Raw genomic sequence first — 25,058 nt, 5'->3', positions numbered from 1 at the left:
CGGCCCCGTGACACACCGATAGTAGAGTTGATGCCGTACAGGAACAAAGATTTTTTGGGCAACATGTTGGATGATTTCAAGCAATGACAATTGAAAAAAAAAGACTTATTTATTTGTAGTTTTTTTTAAACATTTACATGTATTTTTTCACATTTACAATTTATATATTTAAAATGTCCATTTTGTAAAAAAAAAAAAAAAAAGAATCTGAATTTCTTTACATTTTTGATCGGAATTTCAACGATTTCTCTTTCGAAAAATGCCAAATTGGCATTTTACACCCTCTCTTCTACTCCATTAATTCATTTTTCGGAATGTCATCATTATGACCTTGATTCACTGACTAGCTGGGAGAAACCATGTACCTTCTTCACTCAAATTAAATATGGTTAAATTATAAAGTTTGCTGCTTTATAAAAGCCTACGGAGCACTTAAAAAATAAAAATGGGATTTGTCCACACATTTCTTTTTTTTGTCAACATTTTTACAGTGCGTCACTGGGCCGGCAGGGTTAGTATTCCTTATCAAGTATGTAACATCCCATAATGCTATAACGTGTGCAAAAGCAGTAATGGGGCCGCGATTAGGTTGTAATCATTTTGTTCAATTGTATAATTAAAAAGATATTTAAGACACATTTTTTACCGTATTGACTTGATAAATTAAAAAAAAGGAAACGTATACAGAAGTGAACAAACAAAAAATAATACATAATTTAAAAATGGTACAAGAGTCTTCATTCATCTCAAACTTGAATGAAAATGTTATAAATAAATTTATCCATAAAACCAACAACATTCCTGGAAGCAAAACAATGGATTTCAGTATTTTATAGATGATCAGCAACCAGATAAAATCCCTGGCAAAGGCTAACCGAGACCTTGGCGGGTTTGAAATGATGGCAAAACATTGCATTTTCACGGCTAAACATGGTCTCAGCTGGTCAAAATGAAGGGGTCCTGGCAGGTGGGACCTCGAAAAATAGGTGATTCACCGTCACCATGGCAACAATAGACATGCCATTCACCTCATTACAAGCCAGCGTACCAGCAGAAAAATGATGTCGGAGCTCATATTTTGAGGTTAAATGCTACATTTTGTCGCACAAGCGCGATGCTATTCTCCGCCTCTGAGCATCGATAAATGGCCAATGCACTTCCAAAACTGATGGAGGCTTGCGACACAATAGTGGACAGGACGGGGGGAGGGGGGGGGGGTTGTCAAAGCATTGAGGAAGGAAACTGTGCGGGTCAAGGGGAGCCATGCAGACACCCGCCCCACGTAGCGCTAAAGCGGGATTATGTGATTAAAGATGACTGGCTGCTTCTTTAAGTAATGAACCATGATGACCCAAAATTACAAGATTAACACGGAAGGCTCACTATGTGTGTATGCATATTTTTTTTGCCACTGGAAATCTACTCTGAGGAGAAAAAAAAATAATTGTATCGAAAAAAAAGGACCTGAAAAATCATGTTGAGGGATCTTGCTCTAAATGCAACACGAGGTGAAGTGGATCTTGTGTTCCTTGTCATTGGATGTATTTTTAGTATGACGCACACGCACACATACAGTATGCTTTTGTAGTTTTGGAAGCATGTGGCGTACGAGGAGTCCATTTTCAGTTGAATAGAGGAGCAATGAGATTCATGAGTTCTTTTGCCGCCGAGTTGGCACAAGGCTATTTTCCCTGTTAAAAAATACAGCCGCTGCTCGAAACACCGTCAATTACAAACGGTGGCACTTTGCTCAGACAACAAACGCGTGCCGACTTTGGATGGCACCTTGAAAAAATGAAAAAATGAAAAAATGAAAAACAATAAAGAAGTAAAAAGACATGCTTGGGAAATGCACTCGAACATGATTCACAAATATACAGAAATTTCTTCCTATTCCCTTTAAGACGGGAACATTTCAGGATGAGGTATTTATACAGCAATTATTTTGTGCAGCATGTTTGATTAGCAGTCCTGGAAAAAAAGTGGATTTTTAAAACAATGTAATTTTTTTTCATACATTGGGCGTACCACGTTATAAGATGCAATCTACAATGCATCCACTAGATGGGGCTACACTCAAGGAAATGCCAACAGAACGATCAGATGTCAGTAAAACCTATTTAATAAAGCAAGTTATACCATTGACTCGTTAACGTTGAACTCTCTTGCCGCTGCTCTATTTCCGTGTTCAACCGCATAACCGATAGCCTTAAGTTTGAACTCTGCGATGTAAGCATGTCTATAGCAAGGAGCCATTTTGGGGTCGAAATATTACCGTAATCACCACACGCAAGGTGCATCGGATTTTAAGGCGCGCTGTGAGCTTTTAAGAAAATGGAAGGCTTTTAGGTGTGTATTTTAGTGTGGAAAATATGGTATTTGATTAAGAATTCCTATTCATTCAAGTGAAGACCGATCAGGCTTTCCTCACAATAATTAGGCAAGAGATAAAAATAATAATATGCAAAACTTTATTCCTCGAACTCTCAGAAAGCGTTTACATTTTCAAATGATTACTTTGATGACATTCCTGGGAAATCACAATCAGCTATTTTTGGAGCAGCCTATGTGACCCTTGGGGTCTACGTGGTGCCCGCGTGCAACACGTTGATGAGCCCTGGTTTAGGTATGCAGAATAATGGACAGCCCGATTGTTTTTTTGTTTAAAAAAATAGTTTCGTCAATTTGTTTTTCCCAGCAAATGTGGCAAAATAAAACGCACTACAAGACTGAGCTCCGATCCAGCTCGTTTTATACTGTACGTTACCCTGTTCCAACACACCTGATTCAACGCTTTGATCGTGTAGAAGGCCGCTCGACCAACTATCAATTATACTTTCAGCGAAAAATATTGGTATACAAAGACCAGGTAGTGTCACATGCACCTTACTTCCCTCTATTGTCAGAGTGCGTGCGTTTAGCCAGAACAATGGTGCCATTGGCTAAGCACATCTTAGTGCCACGCCTTTAGATGAGCAGTGTGTGTGTGTGTGTGTGTGTGTGTGTGTGTTGCAGGAGTGGGGCAGAGGGGTCTACTCCCTACGCCCGTTGCTGACAGTGAAAATAATGGCGGCTGACATCCTTTCTTGCCTCTTTGGCTCTCACCTCATCGTCGCGTTGCCCCTCCCAGGGGCCCTCTCGAGCCCGTTTGGGCACATGAAATTTGTTGACTTCTTCCCTACAGTCCTTATCGCATTTGCCATCTTTCTCCACCGTGTGCAGAGCCCCCACCTGTGTGTACTCGTACGTGCGGGGCGGGTGTGGTTTTGCATTGGAATGGAGTGTAGAGCAGAGTGTCACTGCTCTGACTCGATAAGAACATTTGCAAATTGTTTCCTGGTAAGTTCACACGAACCAGGTTTGTATTCCTTGATATCGGTCATGTGATTGATCTGGAGATAATGCTGTTCATGACTGATAAATGAAAGTATTATTGAGTGCACCTGGAAAAATTTGCTGTGTGTCAAACATGCAATACTTGCACATATTCCGAAGACGCATGCCATTTAAAAAAAAAATAAAAAAAGACACCATCACCAAAAACAAAGCAAAAACAGATTTTATATCATGAAAGCTATTTTGTCTTCATTTTGGAAAAAAGAAATCTTGCATTGGCTTGTGCACGTATACCTGAAGAAATGGTCAGTGTATGCAAAAATGCGAATATCCACAAACTAAGACTTTATGACCATTTCAGTTGACAGAGGCCGTGACAGGAAAATGTGACTTCCAAGTAAACTCATCGTTGCATTTAGTATTGTATTTAAGATTTTACTTCCATATGGGAGAAAACCACGTTTGATTGTGTAATGTGATGTTTAGTCCAAAGTGTAACTGTAAAAACACCAACATGTTTGACAGTATGCAATATTTTTTTCTCCATCAGAGCACTCCGACACAAGCATGATGGCAAACAAGTCTCAGTGTGGTAAAATCATTCTGGTCCCTGCGACACTTTTGCGCTGTGCCTGGGTCGATACTAATTTAATTTCTGTCTCGGAAAAATGTCCTGGGTCGCTTTTCGACAGGACCTCTGAGCCCAGCCAACGAGGCACAAGCGTGACGGAGTGAAAATTCTTAAGGGGGGGAAAAAAATTAAAAACCCACACATACACACAAACACACGATGGCTCAAAACATAGAGCCATGTTACATCAGAGCCGCACTTGATTGCGTTTCCGTATTCGCGCGCCAAATCCTAATTGCACTCGTGTTAGCCGGAAAGGAATATGCGGCCGGTGTCACCCATCTAACAATGGTGCCTCATTGTGTGTGCAATGAATGAATGCTCACAAACGGAACTCAATCACAACCTCCTCTTACGCCCGCCCCGTCGCACACAAACAGTGCCGTGAAAGCCACACGGAGGTGCCTACTCGGGCTGGATTTACAGAGCATGTCTCAAGCTGATTTTTCATAGCGTGGATGTAGCTTCCTATTGCTGATGTCATACTGCACTTCTTAAAAAAGTATTAAACTAGGTTGGAGCAAATAGTGCATTTCAAGGCTCAAAATATTCGCATTGTTGCACCTCATTGAATGATTCAAAATCGACTATACCGCGTAGCAAATCTTGTCAATTGCTATAAAGCTCCACTGAGCTGCGTCGCTCACGTCACGCACCGTAGGTAGCCGTAAGTTGAGGTACAAGTTACCACTACATACGCTCCACCAGCTAGCTAGCAAAGAGTTTCAGATGGCAACTGCTGCAGCTGGACACGTTGCTGAGTCGCACCAAAGTCAGTAATTAGCACTTTGGTGGTGGCGAATAAGCTACAATCCTGATGAGCATTATTCTGACAAGTGGAGAGGCCATGCTAATTGCTAAGCTAACCTAAGAATTACACGGTGAGCACATTTAACGCCAGAATTAAAAGCGCTTGAGTAATTGAGTCCACTTTTCGCAGATGTTTGGCTAGAACTGCGTTAAAGAGGAGAATGAACAGCAAAATAGGAAGCGGCCGGACTCTGGAGAGAAAAACCAACTCAGTAAAACACAACCTGAACTAGAAATAAATTACGTGATGCTCTGCCGTAAGTCAGCCACGAAGAGTGGCCTACAAGGTTAACATATCAACACAGAAACTACAATCTGACTAGAGTGATTCATTTGCCTTGAATGAAGAGATGATTTACCGGTACTCCAGTTTGATGTATGGAAGAAAAAAATACTTTTACATGTCGATGTATGCCCAGTTTCATTTGTAAAGGGCTTTTGATTTTCGTTTCGGTAAGCTTGACAGTAACTATCATCTCTTTTGACACACACAACCTTTCCTATTATACCCCCGTAACAAGTCTAGTTTTTCTGCTTCAATTGCAGCAATTATTTGGCAATTATTTGTTCAATGAAATAGGAATCCTAACATTCCGGCCAAATGTAATAATTTGCTTCAGTAGAAGGCAGAAGGGTGGGGAGTGGGGGAAGCACAAGAAATTGGCAGGAGGAGATGTCATTGCGCAATCTGCAATCCAAGAGAATCAAAACCTTGCCAAGACTCTCCCTTCTCTTAATTCTTTAGTCACACCTTAACGAGCTGAAACAAGACAATGACCTAGATAGGTGAGATGCTGCCACAGCCATTTGTTGATCTTGATTTAGGCACGCAACAATGGCACCAAGGGAAGGTGTTTGTTTTCACGCACACTCAAATCCAGTGTCACTATCACACCCTGTGACAACAAGCCTGAAGACTACCACTATGGCGCTCAGTCGAGAGCAGAACCTCTACCAAGGCCAAAGATTAAGACCAACCTCTACCTTGGGGTGACCCGACATCCTCTTTTTCCGGGACGAGGGATTTAATAAACTCAGCATGTATTCTTTAATCAAGGACTTGCATTTGTTCATGTCCTGATTGGACGTTGTGATAGGAGTCACTAGCCGATTTTTCGGTGACTACTAAAACAATAATTGGACGGTCGACAATATACAAGATAAAATGTAATTGCAACAAAATACGGTGTCCTGAACAACAACAACAACAACAACAGCCTCCCTTCATTCCAAACTGTAATCACACTCCCATCTCTCGTCCGGCGGGCCACATGCAGAGGTGGCCTCAATTTGCAGACCAAGACAATGCAACACAAACCACTACAATCAGATCTCGTCTTTGTTTTCCCCAAAGCTCAACCACCCACGGTGTGCCAGCACAGATAACGCATTGAGTGCGGCAACCACAAAACATACCAGGCACATTTAGCAAAGACAGATAAGATGCACCATCGGGTTGGCTGAAATGCATTTCAGGGACGGCCACAATAAAGCATGGATGCAACTCTGTTTGTGTGTGTGTGTGTGTGTGAGAGAGAGAGAGAGAGACTGAGTGCGCATGTGTATTGAGGGACTGGGCTAAGGAAGACTGGGAGTAAAGTCGTAATTCGCTCATCGTAGGTATCTCTATTATAGTTCATCCAGGTTCTGTATTAATCATTTACCAGGGGAATAAAGACATTTACACTCACACAGCCTGTGATGTAATCGTCGAAAAAGACTCATTTGCATGCACGCGCGCAAACACACACACACACACACAGGATGAGCTCGCAGTCAGACCCTTGAGTAAAGAAAAATGTAAAGTGAATACAAACAGTTGACACAACCGTGTTCAAATGTCTGGTTTTTGTGATGTAAAAAAAAAAAAGACCAAAATAAATCATTCTAAAACTTTTACCACCTTAATATGACTACGACAAAGACGCTTGATTGAACCCCCCACGCTCCCCCCCAAAAAAACAACCTAATATGAAAACTGAGGGCCTTGTCAGGGTAGAGGGGAAAAAATGAACAGCACCACCAAACAGCAGTCAGTGTTGGCACAAAGGCAACCAGCTTCTGCTTGGATGCAAATAAATGGATCGGAAAAGCCTACTAGAATGTTTTTTGTTGCCGTTTGTTTGTTTTTTTTCTACATGGTTCATCAGTGGCACTTTAAATGGTGCTATTATCATCATAATGTAATGAGTCAATTCCAGCAGACTTGTGTTTCAGGTTTCATTTTCTTCAAAAGATTTCATTTGCGTCCCTCGTTGAGTTGCACAGGTTATCGACCGCATTGATGCTGGGGGTTGGGAAATAAATAAATCTCAAAATATATATTTTTTTGATTGACAAAAACCTGGCATTTGAACAAGGCTGTGTGCGTTATTTAAAGCAATTTTAGCATTACAGGGCACTATATTCTCCCCGTTTGATTTGAATTCTAAAATACTTCAATGCAACTGAACCAAAATGATCATATTGTGAAATGAATCCATCTGACGGTGTCCATCTATCATCATTGGATCACATTAGACTCAGCAGGTGTGCGTCATGTATATAAATCTCGAAAGGTCAACCCCCCCCCTCGGATAATATGCGACAGCAGCACAGCCCTTCTTTGCACGTACGTACAGGATGTGATTTAGTTTGGTATTTAAAGCGGCTCACTCACACAGGAAGGGAAATGATGCATGCGTTTACGCATTTAATTAGACACTGGAAGGCTAATGAGGTGTGATTTTCAATAAAGAAACAGGAGCAGCCTCCTCGACTGTGGGCCCAAGTTTGCTGTCAAGGCAGGAGACGAGGGAGGAGGAAAATGAGGTGCAAGACTTTGGCACGTATTCTCCCTCGGAAGAACGCTTTTGTCTCCAATTAGGAAGCTGCTGATCCGAAGCTTTAAGAGCAGGACCTGGGCAGGAGGGGGATTTGAAGACAAGTAGCAGTTCAGGTGACACCAAGGGTTAGTCGTGGGGGAGACGAATTTGTTCATCACCTTGCTTGAACCAAAAAATACAAACCGCTACGGACCACTTCCATAACACTGGCCTTATAATATTATCCTAACCTTTAACTGCTCCAGGAAGTCGGAAAATAATCTCTCTTCTAATAAAGGAACAATCAGCGTAAGAGAAAAAGCGGCGATAAAATCGACAACGCTCGTAAACCTCGTTCATTAAATCGTAAAAATAAAGAAATAAAAAAAGGAGGCCGACGCCGAGTCTCACCGTTTCCCAGCTCCAATATTTCAATCAAGGGGGGTGGTGGGGGCGGGCTCAAACATGCGTCACTTTAAAGCATCTCCCCACTTGGATGCCTGTGCTTCATTAAAACCATAAATCCGGACAGTGACGGCCAAAGTTTTCCATCACGTGTTTAAAGAGACTGCAGTGGCTCCTGTGCCTGCCTTCAATATTAAGTGTGTAAAGCATCTTTTTTTTCCCCCCTCTCTCTTTTTAATTGTTGCCTGCGGGCATAGCTATTATACTTTATAGAATGCATATTCCCCACTAAAATGCACTCCGCGGTGAACTAATTACTTTGCATCAACTCCCTCCGCAATGCATCTTTACAACTGAAATAACATTTTATTAATGTAGCGGTATTCCAAATAATTAATTAAAGACACACAAAAAAAAACTGAGTGTAAGCATGGGAAGGTCAGAGCTGACTAAATTGCAGGCAATGACTTTTAAAAATCATGTGTATAGTAAGAAAGGGCATGGAAAAATTGCTTAGCTAATCGTTAAGAATTTAGTTGATGATGCGGAATTAATTGATTGTGGAATGAACTGAAAGAATGGCGTGCAGTACTTGGCTGCAACCACCAGAGGCGCACTAGATACATTTTCCACTGGTTTGTTGTCGAAAGAAACTGCATGACGGCAGTGAATTTTTAATCAAACATTTACGTCCATTTACGATTAAAATATCTTTGGTCATGTCAAACAAAAATTAACATCTTTTTCTCCCCCCATTGCCCTCCTGCGATGATATTTGCCAATATTTGTCAACTTTGCGCATGTGAAGACCTTGGAAGCGTTTTTTTGTGATTAACGCATAGGATATATTTTAAAGATGTTTTTTTGACTTGACTTCCTCTTTAAAATACAATTTGAGTGTACGTTGAACAGCATACATGTTAAGCATCAGTAGAGTTGGTTCGTGGCCTCATGTTCCCTCAATGCTTCCCTGACACTCATGATGAAGCGGACCTGAACTCTTCCTCAGCTTGGTTGGAAGTTTCTTGAAAATAGGATATCGGGGTGGGGGGGGGGGGGGTGATAGAAGCACAACTAATCACAGGTCATACATCCATCAGTGGGCAGGACGGAGCTGTGAAGGATGAAAATGGCATATAGGAGGTGGGTGAAGAGGGTCGGGGTGGGCTGTAAATAGGACGGTAATGAAGAGTGAAGAGAGGAAAAAAACGAGAGCTGGTGAACCCTGCTTTTAACTCGGGGAGCGAGGAGAGAGCAGGGTCACTGGGAATGAGCCACCAGCACCACGGGAGGGTTGTTGGCCTTCTGTATGATGGCACTGTGATTTTGTGCCTGCCAAAAAACCTCTGACCATTCATGTCAGAATCACATGGGTCCAAAGAGGTCCTCAAGCCTCGCAGTGCCACATCGCTTCCAATTACACTAAACTCCACCATATTGGAAGCAATTCAAATGCCCCAAAGGTTTGTACAACTTCAACCAAAACATAGCAGACCTCTGTCTTGACTTTTTCTGAGGGATTTTAATTTATTTTTTTGAATGCCAGCGATGGTCGATAAACCTGAATTAAATTTAATTGTGACGTAGGAAAGCAACACACGTGAGAGACATAACTTTTTTTTCCCACCATTAACTTGATCAATAACCTTTTCAACGTCATGGAAATTAAAATGCTAATATTTCCAAGAGAAGTAAAAATAAGCAGCTGATGCGACACAAGTGTACACACCCAAAATTAACCAACCACATTCTAATTCATGCTAAACTGAAGTCAGCAGACACCTGTCAACACTTAAATTGCCTCCAATACAGCTCAGACGTTCTCGCAAGTGTTTCCTGATTTTTCTTTGCATTCTCGCAGAAATCTGACAATTTTGTGCCAACGCCGACAGGTATTTGAAACTCTTCAAATAATTATCCCCAAGTTCCAACTGAAGAAAAAAAATGCCCCAAAGCACTGTGCTGCCACCATTATGCGTTACTCTAGGTTTGGTGTTCTTTTGGTGATGAGGAGTACGCCACAAACAACTTTAGAAACGATGGCCACAAAGTTAAATTCACCATAACAATATCTTTCAAACATGTGGGAAAAATTGCTTAAAATTTTTTTTTAAAGATTTTATTTTTTAAATCAACGGATTGACTGGTGATCAGCACAGGTCGGCTGCCTCTTGCCCCAGTTAACTCGTTCAGTACCAGTACAAACGTCTTTGGGAGTGAATGAGTTAAGATAAGTGCTTTAGATTTTTTTGGGGGGGGGGGGGGGGGGGGTGTATACTTGCATACTAATCACAAAGTTATGATAATTATAATTCTATATCTATAATTCTATTGACAACAGTTCTATTTCTCTTTCCATGACTTTTTATGACACAAATTTAAACAAAACAGACGTTCCGTTGAGCAAATGTGCCCCCACTTGTACACGCACACCACTAATCTCAAGCGTGACTGCCAAATTGACCTACTATACATATGCAATGAAGGCTCAGTGTTATTTCAGAACAACAGCCCTACTTCCACCTGTAGGTCCCCCACTTGCATCCATCCACCCATCAGTTTTCTATTCCGCTTATCCTTTCGAGGGTCGCGGGTGTGCTGCGGCCTATCCCAGCTGTCTTCGGGCAGTAGGCGGAGTACACCCTGAACCAGTTGCTAGCCAATCACAGGGCACACAGAGACGAACAACCATCCGCGCTCACACTCACACCAAGGGACAATTCAGAGTGCTCCATTAATCCGCCATGCATGTTTTTGGAATCTGGGAGGAAACCAGAGTATCTGGAGAAAACCCACACAGCATGCAAACTCCACACAGGAAAGCCGGAATCGAACTCTGCACCTCTGCACTGTGAGGCCAGCATGCTAACCGGTTGTCCACCGTGCCGTCCCCTCCCCTCCCCCACATGCACCCTTTAATTATGTTTGCGAGGTGCACCTGGATCAGCAGGTGAGCCAAGTTTGGAATTGGGAATGGTCCATCACCCCACACACACACGTGCACAGTCACAACCTCCACTTTCCATTTGTGCACACAGTTGAGGGGAAAAAAATAGTAAACATACACAAATTAATAATTTCTGGAAGACTCCATTATTATTGTCAGGTTAAAAATGAACATTGCACAGGTAGGAGGCGAGTAAGAGGTGTGCTGCATGGCAGAGATTCCTTCGACTGACTCATTTATTGAGCTATTCTGTGGGTTGTTGAGCAAGAGTGCAAGCTCAGACCAGCCAGGCTTGTGCGAAACTGATGACAGATAGTTGCACCTTACAGGCAACACTCTGCAAAATGATTAAAAGCCTATGCATAAAAATAAGCAGGAATTGAGTTACCTGGTGTTGGTGGAATTCCAGTACACTGCGTGTCTTTTGCTCACGACGGCTGAGATGATGTTTAAAAGTAAAATAGTGTTTTTCCAAGCAGGGAGGGTGGCCGGGGTCCAAATGAGGGAACCCATCACGCGCACGTCTCGCCGGGGCCACGCACGCAGCACTTGAGAAGTGTAAAAAACCCCCCAAAAAACCCAAACAAACGCACACACAAAACAGGTGAGGAAACCGAACAACTTGATCAGTTAATAGTGAACGTGCGTCATTCTGCCAAAGGTGACTTGAGATAGTCACTGAATGCTCGGAAGTTTCGTGCCTCCAAACTGAGGAGTTGTTGCCAGTTTATCCAAAATCGTCATTTTCGCACCAGCTCGCTTCCTTAAATAGCAAAAAGTAAAAAAGGTGAAGATTGTGGGGATGGGACAGAGGAAGGAGGCTTTGGCTCAGAAGTGATTGCGCTGGGGAGGCGGGGGAGGGTGGAGCCGCTAAGGTTAAAAGGGGCGGGGTTGGTAAAACTTTGAGCCAATCAGGACACAAGGGTGTGGTCAGGCCACAGAGACAATTGCGAGTGACGTGCGCCGTCTGGTGTAGACACACAGCAGAGGTTGTCGCCCTTCTCCTCTCGTTCCTATCAGTGGTGACAATTATTGCCAGGTAAATAAACCACATCGTTTAAACTCTAAACTTCTCATTCAGGGTATGTACCGCAGCTCAAAATGACATGTAACCCTTAAATACGTCTTCAAAAGGCCACAGAAGTGGAAATCAACATCTTCTTGTGTGTTGCAGATTAGTTTCAGGTGTGCGCACCAGGAAAAGTCCCGTAATATTTGTTGCGTTAGTTTGGAAGTGGTTGATTTAAAAATTATTTATTCGTTTAAAAATGTGTTTTTGTAATAATTTATCTCATTGAGTTGTTTGGTTCTACTTTTAAATAAGAGTAATTTTACAAATCAATTTTTTTCTGTCTTCTAAAATCATATAGTGATGCCTCAATTATTTCTATTCGAATAAATCATTATTTTATCGTTGAAGCATTACTGATTGTGATGGTTGCTTGAATTCAGTTTTTCTCCTGTGTCCACTGCTGCAATTTTATTCAAAACAAATGTATTCAAATATGTAGGAAATGACCTGTCAGAAAACAATGAGCTGAGGAAATGGAGAGAGGAAGTCAGAAATCACGAAGACATCCTTGCCAGAGGCAGAGTTTCCTGGAAGAGGCCTTTCACGTTGGCAGACAACATTAAGGTGAATAATAGTTGTGAACATAATATTTCAGTCATCCTTAGCATAAGTTCATATTTTTCAGAGGGCCACTGGCCATTTGTGGCCTTGGCCGAAAATCATACCAAGGCCTTGGCACGATATGCTAGCTCTACACCACAGGTGTCAAACGCAAGGCCCGCCACATCATTTTAAGTGGCCCGCAAAAGCAAATCAAAGACAACAACTTCCATTATGCTTGCTAAAATCTGTGCCAAAATGTCAAATTTTCACATAAAATGAATCGGTGACATATTGTCAGCATTTTCTTGTTACCAAACCTCTCATAACAGGTACTTAAACAATCGTTGACTAAAACGTTGTTCTTGACTTCTTTATATAATTTCAGTCATCACAGGCCTCCAAGGGAATCAATAATTATAATGTGGCCCGCGACAAAAATGACTTTGACACCCCTGCTCTGAAGATTTTGCTATTTCGTAATCCAGCCAATTTACTTACTGCATTCATTGTATCCGCATCAATATTGGCGATACTGTATTTACTTGGATAGATTGCAGTTATCCACACCACTAATGTCCATAAAAAGTCTTAAATTTGCCTTCCTTGGTAATGGTAACACCTGTTTTGCTGCAGTGCTGGTTGAGTTAGTTGTAAAAAAAACACATCTTTGAACCAAAAAAGCTCCTTGAAAAAAAAAATACAAACACCTGGTCTTACACTTAGGGGTGTGTAACTGACTGCCCATGGGCCATTTGATGCCCAATCCAGCAGTTGAGTCGGCCCTCCATATGCAGTTCTAAAAATAAATAAAACACCAGAGGAAAAGTTACTTCCAAATCCAATAAATTCAGCTTGGCTCTCTTGAGGACTTCACAAAAAATGAAGTGGCCACTAATAGGAAAGTGTCTCCCCACCCTTGCTCCCTCTAACTAAATACACCTCGATTAGCAAATGGTGCGCTCAGGTACCCACCACACAAGCTGGTCAAACACAACTGACCCACACCAATGCCCCCCCTCCCCTACGTTATCTGCACTCGCCTCATTTGTTGTGGGTGTGTTTATGCGAGATAAGTGTTAATTCCTTGCTTTTCACACACCCTCAGGGGACGGTGTAAGGACAGTACTGTAATCACTGCACCTCGGTACGTGAAAGCCACCGGTGGTCCTCTCTAATTATTGAATTCTCCCACTCTGTGTGTGTGTGTGTTATAGCACTTCTATCGCTCATCGATGGATAGCATTTTATTAGCCTTCTCCTCCTGTTGCTTTATCTCATCTCATTCGTGTGTGTGCCCGTGGACTCATTAGCTCACTTCCTGGAGATCATTAATTTCCCATGATGCCTCAGTGCTCCGATGTGGCTAATTTGTCGCCGCCGGCGAGCAAGCGCTCCCTCAGCAAATGCAGTGAGGTCCACAGTGGAAGAAAAGGCTCCACGAGGGCTCTTTTTTGGCCGTGACTGATCCGTTGAACCACAACGTTGTGGAGGATGCCAGGAGGTCGCAATTGCACGCACTGCATTGCATTGTTGTTAATTGCAGAATACGCACATGGAGGCACAAGTCAATGCTCGTCTGCTCATTCTTCAAGTTTATCTGTCCAAAAAAAAAAAAAAGTATAAAATATTAATACCTTTTGAGCAAAAGCCTGTTTTTATGTTGTGTTCCAGAGCCCCTTAACTAATTTGGGAAGGTGACTTATAAAAATGCATACTCCTACTTGTAAGAGACTGAAAAGTGGGCTCAAAATTGAAAAGCTTCCATCGATTCATTTTCTCCCGCTATCCAAGGTTACGCATGATTGGAGCCTATCCCAGTAGACTTTGGGCCATGGACTACTAAACTTGAAGAGGTTTTCAAGTTTGAGGCCCATTGCACACCAGAGCGATGGAGCTGAACGTGACCCAAGTGAACCATCCAGGGGCGTGCAGAGGGTGAGGCCAAAAGGGCAGTGTGGGGGTGGGGGGGGGGGCAAACTGAAGGACATCTCCAACTTTGGGTCCTCGTCATTGTTTCCTGGTACAGATGAAAATGATGGTTATTTTTTTTATTCTGAGTCAACCCGTTCTGGAAAAAGTGGTGTTATTTACCTCATGGGAGTGCTGAACTAAATTGAGAGCGACTTGATAGCAAAGCTGATTTTTTTTTTTTTAATTTCCCCCCGCATGCTGATTTTCCCATTCTGGCCCCAGCTCAAGTCCAAATGTGCAGCATCTACTTGTCTCTCTTTAATACACTATTTACTTTCCGCTTCATTTTAGACTTGTCATTCCTCTGTACCGCTTCCAAAATAATTATTCTCATCCTCCACGCTGTCCATCCGTCATTTTTCCTGATTTTGGCTTTCATTGATCTTCTCAATGGTCAAATATGGTTTCCATCACTTCCTGGCGAGGGATCATTCAGCATGCGTGTTCTGTCTGAGTGACTCATTAGGATGGAACATTTTATGATTCTTTTTTTTTTTTCAAAGCTGCCGTCTTGCCATGTTTTCGTTCTGGTGTTACGAAAGTGTTCATGGTGTTTTTTGTGGCCTCGTGACATTTCTACTTTGCGGCATGCATTTTTAAAACTCGGCATGTTGTCGTTCTTAACTAAATAAATGTGTCTTCTTGTGGAAGACGGCAACAGTTTGATTTGTGTGATGTAAAGTGCCAGTGGTAGCTGGGTTGCAAATTTTGTTGTCAACACTTCAGGATTTTCAAACCTTTTTTTTTTTTTTTTTACATTTTACAATATTTGTTCTAGAAGTCTACAAATTTTGAAAAAGAATCTGACACTAAAATATCCACCCAGGCACCTCCCCCTGCGCTCTGCCGTTGTGTCCCCGGTTTGAATGGTGACTTGCACGCTTTGCAGCACATTTGTATATAGTTGTGGTAATTACATGTCAGTCGGAAAATTTAGACAAGGTGTTTTCTCATAGTCATCGTATGTGTGCTTTACTTGCCTCTCGGTTGTTACTCCTTTGAGCTGCTGTTTTGTTGTACTGTGGGTTTGGCATGTGGTGACACCCTCCCCATTTGACAAAATTGGCACACGTTGTTGCGACTGCACATCTGCTGCTGATACTTGGTGAAAGAGACTCTTTCTTCAGCTAGTTTTGGAGTAGCCCCAACTATTGCTTCTGACATTCGTCACCATCATACATTGGCGGCAGTCATTTCCAACCTTTAGTTCCTCCCCAGGATAGCGCTTCGAACAATAGGATGTCCTGCTTCCTTGGCATTAGTCTGGTACAATTCCCTCGCCTCAATGTGCTACCAGTTAGTTTTCAACCAGCTACATTAAAACAATTCTCACAATGCCAAAGTAAGAACGTGATTGATTTTTGGACTGACTCCAAAAAAAAAATGGCTGAAGGTCACTCATGTCCAATGTTCGACAGCTACGTTGACATCATTTTGTCCAGTTGCGACCACAATAAAACAAGCACGCTTAATGTCACTATGACATTTTCCAATAGTCCCAGGAAGAACATGTCTGCTTTGAATGATAGCTAACTCAAAATGGCTGACATCAATCAGGTTTTTCAAATGATTGCCCTGACGCGTTCCAGCATCATATTTCCCTGTTGATCTCACGCTGATCAGATTTTCCTCAGCGCAAACACTTGATTACCTTTCAGTCATCTGTCCAAGTTTGACTCTTGATGACTCAAGTTTGCCGTCCATCTGTAGACATTTTGGGACTTCCCGTCCTCTGCTTGCACTCGGAGGAATGTTCACAAGATGAAGTGGACCATTTTTCTTGTTTCATTCCCCCCACCCCCTCAGTCTTGATGACCCTACTTCCCTCCATTGCCTCCAATCCATTGCTCTTGTACAGCAGTGTCAGTAGCCTCTTCATGCTCTTATCTCCACTTATACAGGCTGACACCAAGTCAATTGCAAGGGGCACTAATCAACTACATTCACTCTCACACACACGCACACACACACTCTACAGTATATCTTTGAGCCTGTCGCACACATGCCCCCCCCCCCCGCCCCAATAATCCAGCTATTTTTGGCCTCTGCCTTTCTTGATGGGCCATATGCATGTTTAAATCACACAATCACTCCTCTGCGCCCCGATGAATGGCTTCATCCCTTCATTTGATTTTTCTTCCACTCCCACTAAATTTCTCTTGATAGTCCTTCATTTGGTGTCTTGGGTGGACTCGCTTTTGTTGTTGTTGTTGTTACTTTTCTCGGTCTGCCTTTTTATTCTTGCCACTCATTTGCCATTGTGGCACTTTGATGAGATGGTCATCACAATTACTCATTTTGTATGTTAAAAAAAAAAAGCATTGTGTTCTCTACGTCAGTCTGTCCCCGTCTCTCTCTAACCCCTAATTACACCTCTTGACTCAAGCAGCGATGGTAAATACTTTTCTATTCCCTTTCCTCCATCACTCTCCCTCAATTTCCATCGCTCCCCTTCTTCCTCACCAAGCAAATTACATCTAGGTTGCTATGGTGACATGTTTATTGAATGCTTTTTTTTTTTACACACTGTATTACCTCTCCCCGATGAATCCTCCCCCCCATTTCTTGCTTCTTAGATTTGCCCGCATTAAAAAAAAAAGACAGTTGTGTATTTATGCTACGTACTACGTTTTTTTTTAATGCATGTTTTTTTTGCATGTTAAGAGGCTGTTTTTTGTTTTTGTTTTGGAGGCATGGTACATATTTGTAGATGGAGCAAAAAAGGTGTCTTCTACAGTACAGTACATTTTTATTCATTATTGATAGCTTGTGTCATCCATCACTATTGACCATGTAAGTAGCCCCAACTGAATACAAGTGTGCGATGCCATTGGAAACGGCGTCTTGTTCTTTTTATTCTCCTGCGCTGATCAGTGTCAACTGTGCTCCCCGTCATTCCTCTTTCTTTGTCTTTTTTTCTTCACTTTGGTCTCTAAAAATCAATATCACCAGAAGGCAGGGGTGTCAAACTCGTTTTTGTCCGAGGCCACGTTGTCGTTACGGTTTGTATTGGAGGGCTGTTATGAATTTTGGGAACCCATATAAATGCTTCATCACCTCCACATATTACATACACAGTGCACAACAAATCGATGAATAGCTAGTTTCAAAATCTGAAGTAAAAATAATGACTGTTACTGTGGATTACGGATGACAATTTGAAATTTTGGTTCAGACTTTAGCAAGCATCATGGAACTTGACATGCTTGATTTGCTTTTGCGGGCCACAGAAAATGATGTGGTGGGCCAGATCTGGCCCCCGGACCTTGACTTTGACACCTTATGGCATAAGGCACCTTTGAGACTTCCCATTTCACCTTCCATTGGACTTCTTATCTTTATCATTTATTAGATGGGGAAACTGTTCGAAAGGCATATTGGTCAAGCTCCCATGCCTTCTTTTCAAAATAAAATCATCTGGATACCCATTTAAAATAGACCTTACAACTACTCTTTTAAAGTAGCCGATACAACTACTTAAAAATGCATCTGGATCCAGATGATTTTATTCCGTACAACTACTTGACGAAATAAAATTGAGTACATTCAACACAACATTGTTTTTTCAGTGTACCTCGTATTTAATAATGGAAACGTTTCACTGTTGACCTACTGTCATCGCAAACCCAGCATCAAGTCCCACAGGGCCTTGGTAAATTGCTCGTCATGAACCCTTTCATGCACCCTGTAACTTGATAACATGAGAAGCTGTCCACTGTAGTAACCGCTGTTCCTGAAAAGTTTAAAATCAAAGAGTGTTTAACTTTTCAAACACTGGAACATAAATGTTAAAAAAAATATTGAAATGTCCTTTCAAACATCGCTTGTTTGGTTTGTACATATTTTATGATTGCACACTTCTCTTTCCATGTTTTTCCTATGGCAAAAATATGAAGCTGTCCAGCTTTCGTGAACAGATTGTGTTTCACTATAGCTACATGAATGGACAAGGTTGTGTGCTGGCATCTTCTGTATAGCAGGGAAACAACTAAATCACACAAAAGGGTATAAAAGATTAATTTATGAGGCGTTTTCTTTATTCTGAGGCAGGCGAGCCCCTTGGCAACCTCCTCAAATGATCAGGAGTTGAAAGCCGGCACACTTTATACATCACTTTGACCGTTTAAACTGTTCTTGTGTCTCCTTGGCTTCTTTTAAAAGCATTTAAGAAGAAAGTTTGCTTCTTTTTCCGAAGATAGCGGAGCGTGAATAGTGAGGCGGGCTCTTGTGGTAACTAGAGATCAAGGCACAACCTTCAGTGACTCAATGCTGGCAGGATTCCACAGCCGGAGCCTCGTTCATCTCAAAGTGTCCATCTGGGACGGAGCAGGGGACAGGAATGAGGGAGAGAGGATAAATTGTTGAGGTGTTCAGGGTGGAGTGTTTAGAATGACTTTGCGCGGAGAGGCTAGAGAGTGGGGAAACGAAGCACACCGAGCGCACAGAGTGATGCAGAAAGTGATGGAGGGAAGCGAAGGATGCACAGTGACGCCACTCATCATGCACGAATATTTTGTGGCAGGCGAGGGCGAGGGTAACACATGAGACGCATGACAATTTAGGGGCAAATTATAAATCTCGTCATAAAAGGCAACTTTTACCTTTTCTAGTAACGAACGTGTTTTCTTCAAACGGCCTCAATGGGAAAATATTGCCACTTTCTTACAAAGAAATGTCAAGATACGAAAGGTAAATGTATGTAGTATGGGCTGCTCCTTGCAGCTCGGTTTCCTGAACGCAACAAACTTATAGCTGCTCTGCCATTGGCTATTACCGAGCCTCTTCCTGGCATCTCATTGGCTAAGAGGGACCTCTTCCCTATGTGTACAGATAGATAAATAGATCGATATGTGTCTTTGCTATCCTCATCATTTGTTCCGCGGCCCATGAGGCGTTTCCATAGTTTTACGGAAATGCGAATCACCCAGAAAAAGTGTTTCCCAGTCGGGTGATCGCTCACGATGCTGTGATGTTTGCCTTGGACATTTTCGAAGGATTGCTAAAAGCCGATAAAAGCAAACGTCCTTGGATCAGGCAAAAACCACTTCTGAGAAAAAAACATGAACTAAAGAGGGCAAAGAAACGATGAGGATGCAGTTACAGGTTAAATGGCCATAATTTTTATTCTTTATTCTGTTTTTTTTTACATTCTGCACAACTTTCATTTATTGTGCAATAATCTAGTTGTAACATGTATTTGTTGTATATTTTGATGCATTTTTATGTTTTAGAAAACATTGACAACAATCCCTCGCGGTTTGTTTAATCGCGGCTTCAGTGCATCGCGGATTTTTTCAAACGTATTCATAAAAAAAGTAAAAAAAAAAATATATATATATATGTATGTATATATATACATCGAGTACAGTACTGTATATGTTGCTCTATGTGACTCGCTGTTTTGCAGCTTCTCGCGGACCGTTTGCGGACTTAATTTTATTATTTTATTTTTTTACCTGTATATGTAAATATGTATTTGGTCGCTACTTCGGGGATTTTCGTTTATCACAGGTGGTTTTGGCCCCCATTAACCGCGATATACGAGGGATTAATGTATGTCTGAATTTTGGTGGGGGCTTGGAACAGATTAGGAAATTTACATGGAAAATGCATCTCTACTTAAAGTTTTCGAGTTACGAAATTTCTTCCAGAACCAATTAATTTCGTAAGTGGAGTTACAACTGTCGTTTTAGGGAACGTGATGCCCTTTTGATCACACGATGGGTGGACTGATTTGCTTGTGTGATGCTAGTTGGACTTCAAATTGTCGGAAGAGAAAGGTTTCATTCGTTTTATGTTCCAAAATCTAGACTGTGTGAAATTTAGTTTGTGTAAAACATGTTGGCTATATGTAGACACTACCTGGCACTACATTATATATTTTAAGAATCATGTTTTCTAATTTTGGTCCTGTGTTGAAAACCATGGGTCAGTCAAATCTGCAAGGACATGTGCTATGCGCACAAGCAACATGTTTTTTACATTTTCTTAAGTCAAAACATTTGCTGCTTTCAGAATTTACGGCATGTTTTGCAATCAGATGGCCGTTTGGCAGCCTCAATGCGAGGTAATTGTTCCCCCGGGAGACGTTCAAGCATACCAAAGACCTTCAAATTATAGGCTGAGAGATACAAGAAACAGACGATTTTTATTCCCTCGCCCCCCCCCCCATCTATGAATGATTGAAAGATGTTTTTTGCTCGTAGTTATCAATGCACAGTTGCACAAGCTTGTGTGTGTGTGTGTGTGTGTGTGTGTGTGTGTGTGCGTGTGCGTGCGTGTGTGATTAAAACACCTCCTCACTTTTTTTCTCTCATCACCACCTTTGACAGGCTCACAAATGTAACACGCAAACAATACATTACCGACACGCGCTGCTTCCTGACAAGAATCCAACCGCATTGGCTCCAATTAACTTCACAGGCACTTTTCACTTGATGAAGTGGTCAAAGACGGCAGCGACAACACAGTTTCTGAAAAATAATTAGCCCCTTCATACTCCCCCCTCCATTGAGACGGCAACAATATAAACTCCCACATGTTGACACCCCAGTTTACGGTTTCGTGATTTGAATTATTAATTGCCAGTTATGTTCTCATGGCTGGAAGGAGGATGTGGACTTCCAGGCTGTTATCCGACTGCCTCGCTTTCCCCTCATCAGGGGACGGGGCTGAAAGTGATATCTCCTAATGATTGCCCTCGCAGTCTTTCAGTAAATGAGCGAAAGTGATCCGGCACTCTAATGACCAATGTGAATAATTGCCATCTAAATAAAGGCTGAAAAAAAAAACCTCCCGCTGTGTCTCTTGCTATCTTTGCTCTATTCCTCTTTCCTTTTCGAACTGGGCTCACTGTCGTTGTATGCCAGTGACGGTCAATAGTTTCTTCTACTGAAGTGCGAAGATGCGAGATGAGAAAATACTTTTATCGTTCGAAAATTGCTGTTTGTAATATGATGGGGATGGGTGGATGCATATTCGTTGACAGTGATAAATGGGTAAGAAACGGAGAAAAATAAAGTCGCGAATGAGTATCATCATCCTTGTTGTTGTTGAGGTAACCCCTTCGTGTGCAATATGCTTGATCGCTTGCCCCCCCCAAAAAAAGAAGATATTTGGCAGAATTTTTTTGTGGAAGCTTTTATGACAGGGGCTTGGTGCAATCCCTCGTCAGCTACGTGAACCACTACGCTTTCCGGTTGTAAGTTCCCTCGAGGAAATATTGTCCTCTGTCATCGTCAGTCGTTTTGTGGCAGTAGGCTTTTCTCCGAATTTTTTTATTTTTTATTTTTTCCCCGTCTGTGTCTACATCCATTACTTCTGTTGGAATGCGTACATGTATTTTTCCTCACCGCAGATCAGAGAGGAGCTCAGAGTGACATCCATTCGGGCTCCAACATTTAGCCGGATGAAAGCGCCGCAGCGTTCCACCGAGATTAAAGAAAAGGCACCAGAGAAGAAGAATCTTCATTGGATCTTTTTATTTGTTTCTTCTTACTGGCCTTTCGCATTCCTGCACGTGACCTCCTTTTACACTTGAGTTATTAAAAGGCCAAATTTTCCAACAAGAGGCAATCAGTCAAACTAAATATCCAAAAGAAGTGACACACATACACGAACAACCATCCACGCTCACATCTACGGACAATTTGGAGTGTTCAATCAGCCTGCCATGCATGTTTTTGGAATGTGGGAGGAAATCAGAGTACCCGGAGGAAAGCCATGCAGGCCTGGGGAGAACATGCAAACTCCACACGGAGGCTGGAGCCGGAACATACCCTTCACCTCTGTGAAATATCTATCTATCTATCTATAGCTGGAGGGTTGACAGGAATTTCCCCTTACTAATCAGTTATATTTATAGTTGTTACTCTGAGTTCCTTGAAATGTCATTGAAGGCATTCATGTAAACCCCCGTTTAGTTGGCAGAGATGTAAAGAAACTTGGCCTGGCCTTCATCACTTGACCACATGACAAAAAATGAAGCCGCGCGCCTTCGGGAGTCCCGAGCAGAGACGATGGAAGCAGGCTGGCCGGCCTCCAATTCGGGAGCAAATGTGCGTTGTTGATCCTGCAATCCAATCATTCTGTTGCGAAGCTGTCGTCGGATCTGTCGATTTAATCCCCAAAACTAAACAAGAAACATTAGCGGCTGACAGATGAGACGGTCGATAAAACAGTCACTGCATAGAGGGCGGATCAATATGAATCTGGAGTAAAAAAAAGATTTGTCTACTAACAAGTTGAAACAAAAACGGATTGTGATGCATTCTAACAACATTCAATAATTATTTTATAAGAAAAAGAGGGCAAAAAGTACAGCATATTGTATACATGTATACTTTTTTTGTTTTGGCCTCCTTTTTACTTGTCAATCTTCATTTATGTCACAGATTTTAGGTTGCGGAGAGTTGCAGTGAGGTCGCAAAGTAGGTTAAAGTTCCGTGTTAAGAGTGGTTTGTAAAATTGTTGTATTGGCCATGTAGGAATTACAGCCATTTCATGAAGAGTACATAGTGCAAAGTTCAACGTGTTGGAAAAATGATGTGGTATGCTTTGGATCCTTTGAACGTTGCACTGTGCATATAACATGGTGCACTATGAATCATTTTGAAAGTGATACTTTTCATATCATGTGGAATACTTTGGCTCCTTTTGAAGGCGGTTCTGTGCATAAAATGATGCCAATCCGGAAATGCTAAATACTATATTTGGAGGAAACCTCTGAAACTAAAGCTGTAAAGTCAACACTTTGACCATCTTGATTTTTGTTTTTTTTTTGCAAAATCATTGCGTTGGTACTATAAAAGGCAAAAATCTTGAGACCTTGAAAGTCCACTACAGACCAAAAAGGCTGATATAAGAAAGATAAAATAAATCAACAAAACCAGTGATGGCCAAGTACTTTTGCACAGGAAGCTACTGTTACCATGTTTTGATGGAAATGTCTTGGTTGAGCTTAGCGAGAGGTGGGAACTCCCTGAACATTAATCAATAGTCTTACATTTATGAAAGAATTTAATTCATATCCTTGCTGAAAGTGCTCCACACACACACACACACTGAGACAAACGATCGGATGACACACAGACAACATTAGCAATTCTGCAGCTAATTGCATCACGTACTACATTTCCTGGAGGATTAGTAGAGCCTGAGTGACTCGCCTGCGTGTGTGTGTGTGTGTGTGTGTGTGTGTGTTTGTCTGTCTGCATTCTGTGTGCTCACTGGAACAGGGAACCTGACAATCAATTATTCATATTGTGTGCTACTCAATCAGATACTTGGGAATCCATCTCACCCCCCCCCCCCCCCCCCTCACCTGCAGGGATTACAGGACGATGGGAGGCAGCACAGCGGCACGGCTGCACATCAACATGCGGCCGTTACGGTGGCAACCAGGAATCCTTCATCGGGATCAAGAGAGCACAGGGTGGTGCTCCCGTCCCTGCTTCCACTGTTGGAAAGGGTAGGAGCAGCGTAATGACTTTCAGTCGTATGCATTCAAAGCTAAATATGCAGACTCCAGCGTTTCCTCAACAAGTGTTACTTGTCTTTTAAAGTACAAAAAAAAAATCATCAAAGAAGCAGCTTGATACTGGGAGAAATATTTGCTTTCCTGCCAAGAGTTGTATGAGATTGATGCCAGAGGGGAATATGGTAAACATTAGTCAAGCTCCCATCCAGACGGGACATTATCTTCCTGCCAGAGCCTCTGAAGTCCACATACTAACATGTTAGACTTTATTTAATGTGCCTGGCAAGTTTAAAAAAAAAATTCCCCCAGTACAAAGGTCTTTCTGTCATTAAAAAAAAAAAATTAAGGATGGCACAAAACGACTAAACAGCAAACCAACTCATTTTTTCCCAATGTTTTAATATTATGGAAGTTTATATATTCCAGTTTATCATTTCAAATCTGATGAAAATCAGAATTATTCAAGTTGTGTAATTTATTTGTTATCTAGTGGTGGTATGACGACATTAAAACTACAGCCACCCTTCTGACATACTCGGAGTTTGGCAGCGACAGATTCTTATATTCACCAATTTCTTTTTTTTTCAGTATTTGTTCTGATTTTGGCTATTTTCATATTTTAATTTCTACAGTTTTTCATGAAAAATATCTTTTGAATATAAATACTTTGGGGGGAAAATGGTTTGGTTTGTGAAAAAAGAAAAAAGCTATCTTCTTTGAATCTTAAACGAATCAAGAGGCCAATCAAAGTGTTGTCAGGGGCTACATGTGACTTGTGAGCCGCCAGTTGCCCATCCCTGATATAAGACAAGGAAGAAAATTTAGTTAGTAAACGAAACAAAATATCGACCGCTGATGCTTCGCTCTAAGAGGGTACAAGCATGTTAATATCTCACAACCAATCAGACAAGAAATATGACAATTTAAAATATCTAATCAAATATGATGTGGAGAAATGTTTTGGGAATATTGTTCTAAATACTGTATAACCGATTGACAGCTAACCTGAACTTTATACTCCATTCCAAATGGACAAAATGGTAAAAATGTTACATAACACA

The 25,058-nt window shown here is 41.7% G+C and overlaps 1 protein-coding gene and 2 long non-coding RNA genes across 5 annotated transcripts in view; 1 reads left to right on the top strand and 2 right to left on the bottom strand.

Moving 5' to 3' along the window:
* The window catches only part of si:dkey-246i14.3 (ephrin A4), a 40,493-nt gene extending 28,717 nt beyond the window's left edge, over positions 1–11,776 (bottom strand). Inside the window, exon 1 of one of the 2 annotated variants that reach the window (XM_052066231.1) lies at positions 11,322–11,776. In XM_052066231.1, coding sequence (XP_051922191.1) covers positions 11,322–11,446 — 125 coding nt within the window. In that variant the 5' untranslated portion in view covers positions 11,447–11,776. The remainder of the gene's footprint in view (positions 1–11,321) is intronic. The other variant, XM_052066230.1, reaches the window with a different exon arrangement.
* LOC127601184 (uncharacterized) overlaps positions 1–25,058 on the bottom strand; it is a 130,698-nt gene that overhangs the window by 38,373 nt on the left and 67,267 nt on the right. The gene's annotated exons all lie outside the window — the stretch shown is intronic.
* Positions 10,809–24,288, top strand: LOC127601182 (uncharacterized). Of its 2 annotated transcripts, none has more exons than XR_007962504.1 (3): positions 10,809–10,936; positions 12,445–12,569; positions 23,848–24,288. It is a non-coding gene; the product is annotated as an uncharacterized LOC127601182 (long non-coding RNA). The 2 variants fall into 2 exon arrangements; XR_007962503.1 differs by lacking the exon at positions 10,809–10,936 and adding an exon at positions 11,885–11,972 and having other exon boundaries at positions 23,848–24,016.

Source organism: Hippocampus zosterae, chromosome 5 (assembly GCF_025434085.1).
Source record: "Hippocampus zosterae strain Florida chromosome 5, ASM2543408v3, whole genome shotgun sequence".
Classification (NCBI taxonomy): Eukaryota; Metazoa; Chordata; class Actinopteri; order Syngnathiformes; family Syngnathidae; genus Hippocampus; species Hippocampus zosterae.
This window is presented reverse-complemented; position numbering and strand designations above follow the sequence as displayed.